The 2,393-nt window shown below is 41.0% G+C and overlaps 1 protein-coding gene across 1 annotated transcript; it reads left to right on the forward strand.

Moving 5' to 3' along the window:
- The first annotated feature begins 260 nt into the window (after positions 1–260).
- On the forward strand, positions 261–1,981 carry LOC143238051 (uncharacterized). The gene is made up of 3 exons (XM_076477959.1): positions 261–327; positions 523–1,090; positions 1,424–1,981. Exons 2-3 carry the CDS (start codon positions 552–554, stop codon positions 1,653–1,655), a joined length of 771 nt encoding a protein of 256 aa, XP_076334074.1. The 5' UTR covers positions 261–327; positions 523–551; the 3' UTR covers positions 1,656–1,981.
- The last annotated feature ends 412 nt before the right edge of the window (positions 1,982–2,393 follow it).

The raw sequence follows: 2,393 nt of genomic DNA on the forward strand, positions 1-2,393 counted from the left end.
TGGCTAGTGAAGTGTTCACAGAAACAAGAACATAATTTAGGTATATACTATAGTGTCTTATTGAGAAAACAAATGAGGCAGCAATTAGAACTAGGTCATCCAGAACGCTTTCTAGTGGACGATATGCTTCGGGGAAAAGCTTTCTTGTTGAGCTGAGCGGTGCCAGGTAAGTTCAAGGAAAGTGGGTCTAGAGCAGTGCACTACATTTCGGTCAGCAACGAGATATATTTAAGGCGGATGATTTCACTAGCGCCATCATTCGACTGTTGCATCTTGTGTGAAGCACCAGAAGGGCTTCTTGCAACAGCTGTAGTGTTAGTTCGCTTGGTAAGTGTTAAAAGTAAAAGAGTGCAATGAAACGATAAAACTGGAAACGTAGTTAATGCATCAATTTAAGAAATAAGATTTTAGGTCCAATCACTATACACTATAAGTCAGGTGAAAATCTATACTATCATTTACGTATTAGGCATACTTCCGTTAGAAAATAAGGTTATTAACAGAATTCTTCTCTCTTTCTAGATTGGGAATCTTTATGGTTTTTGTCAATTATGATGGGTAGAGCCACACGTCTTTTCCTGTTACCTGCGCTGGCAGGATTGGTTCTATTAACCGTTGTTCTGGCTGATTCATACGGCTGGCACAGACCAATAAAAGTCATTCATAAAGTAATCCATGTCCCTCATCCCGTGCCTGTTCCTAAACCTTATCCAGTTCACAAGCCTTATCCTGTTCCTCACGTGATCCACGTTCCACAGAAGGTTCCTGTGCCTATTAAGGTTCCTGTTGTAAAAAATATACCAAAGGTAGTGCCTGTTCCTAAGATAATACACGTTCCTAAGGTTGTTCATATCCCGCACCCTGTCCCGGTTCGGGTTCCTGTTCCCATCCACAAGCCTGTTCCTGTACCTGTATACAAAAAAATACCTGTTCCGCACGAGGTTCCCATTCCCTACCCTGTCCACGTACCCAAACACGTGCCAGTCCCTGTTCACAAGGTGATCCATGTGCCTAAGCATGTTCCCATCAAAGAAAAGGTCCCAATATACAAACAGGTGATCGTCAAAAAGCCAGTGGAGGTGCCTGTCCCGTAAGTGTCATAATAGAACAGAAAACATCATGCTAAATTCATTAGATGTATTTTCTAGCATAATATTCCTTTTGAACCAACATATCTCATGTACTTTTTTGTCTTAATAAGCATTTCAAACTATACTGTTTATTATTCGCGGTTATTTTATGTCAATAATAATAGTATACTGTTTTCCTATTATCTCCTATTTACCTGACATAAGAGTACTTTGTAGTTGAATTCCATATCCCTCAATACTAGCATTCATCAACTAATAATTTTAACCAATATATTTGTTATATCTTAATGTCCGAATTCATCAGTTAATATTTTTTATCAATGTACTTGTAGCATATGGATTAAGAAACCTAGCTATGGTCATAGTGGTGGATACGGAGGCGGCGGTCATGGTGGCGGATACGGAGGCGGTGGATATGGTGGCGGATACGGAGGCGGTGGATATGGTGGCGGATACGGAGGTGGTGGATACGGAGGCGGTGGATACGGCGGTGGATACGGAGGCGGTGGCTACGGTGGCGGATACGGAGGCGGTGGCCATGGTGGTGGATACGGATGGGATTGAAATCGAGACAGATTAAGGAACCTGGTATAAAAGCAACTTGTTCAATGTAAAATAAGAACAACACATTATTTTAAGAGTTGGATCACCCGATATCCTGTCATGGCGATGTATATAGTTTTGTTTTGTTTTAATTTCATTCCGTTGCTGAAAAATGTGTGTAGTTTCTTCACCCCCGAAAACGTATATAAAACACGTGACTCAGTGGCAGTTACCAACTTAGTTTCTTTGCCTTCCTTAAAGTAACTTCCTGCACCTTACATGGCTATGATGTTTGGCAGGGCTGTGTCTGTATAGAATATATTGTAAAATTGAAAATAAATTACTGATTAAAAAAAAAGTCACAAGTTCTCGTGGTTTCATAGCGAAATATCACTCTTTCAGATGGCCCGGCATGGCCAGATGGGTCGCGGGTTCGAATCCCCGTCACAAAAAAACATGCTCACCTTTTCAGCCGTGAGGACGTTATAATGTGACGGTCAATCCCACTATTCGTTGATAGCAGAGTAGCCCAAGAGTTGGCGGTGGGTGGTGATACTAGCTGCCTTCTCTCTAGTCTTACACTGCTAAAGAAGGGACGGCGAGCACAGATAACCCTAAAGTAGCTTTGCGCGAAATTCAAAACAAACCAAACCAATGAACTGTAGAATAATACACGCAATTCCTGTTTGCTTTCTACCCGTAACGCCTTATTAGCAATAATAATAGTAACAAAAATATATGCAAATTTAATTTAGACGT

This window comes from Tachypleus tridentatus, chromosome 13 (genome assembly GCF_004210375.1).
Source record: "Tachypleus tridentatus isolate NWPU-2018 chromosome 13, ASM421037v1, whole genome shotgun sequence".
NCBI classification, from domain to species: domain Eukaryota; kingdom Metazoa; phylum Arthropoda; class Merostomata; order Xiphosura; family Limulidae; genus Tachypleus; species Tachypleus tridentatus.

What these genes read in the sequence shown, in the direction of transcription:
- LOC143238051 (XM_076477959.1), top strand. Translation starts at nt 552, where the DNA reads ATGATGGGTAGAGCCACACGTCTTTTCCTGTTACCTGCGCTGGCAGGA. An exon ending in CCAGTGGAGGTGCCTGTCCC is followed by an intron (nt 1,091 to 1,423) that starts GTAAGTGTCATA and finishes ATGTACTTGTAG; the next exon opens with CATATGGATTAAGAAACCTA.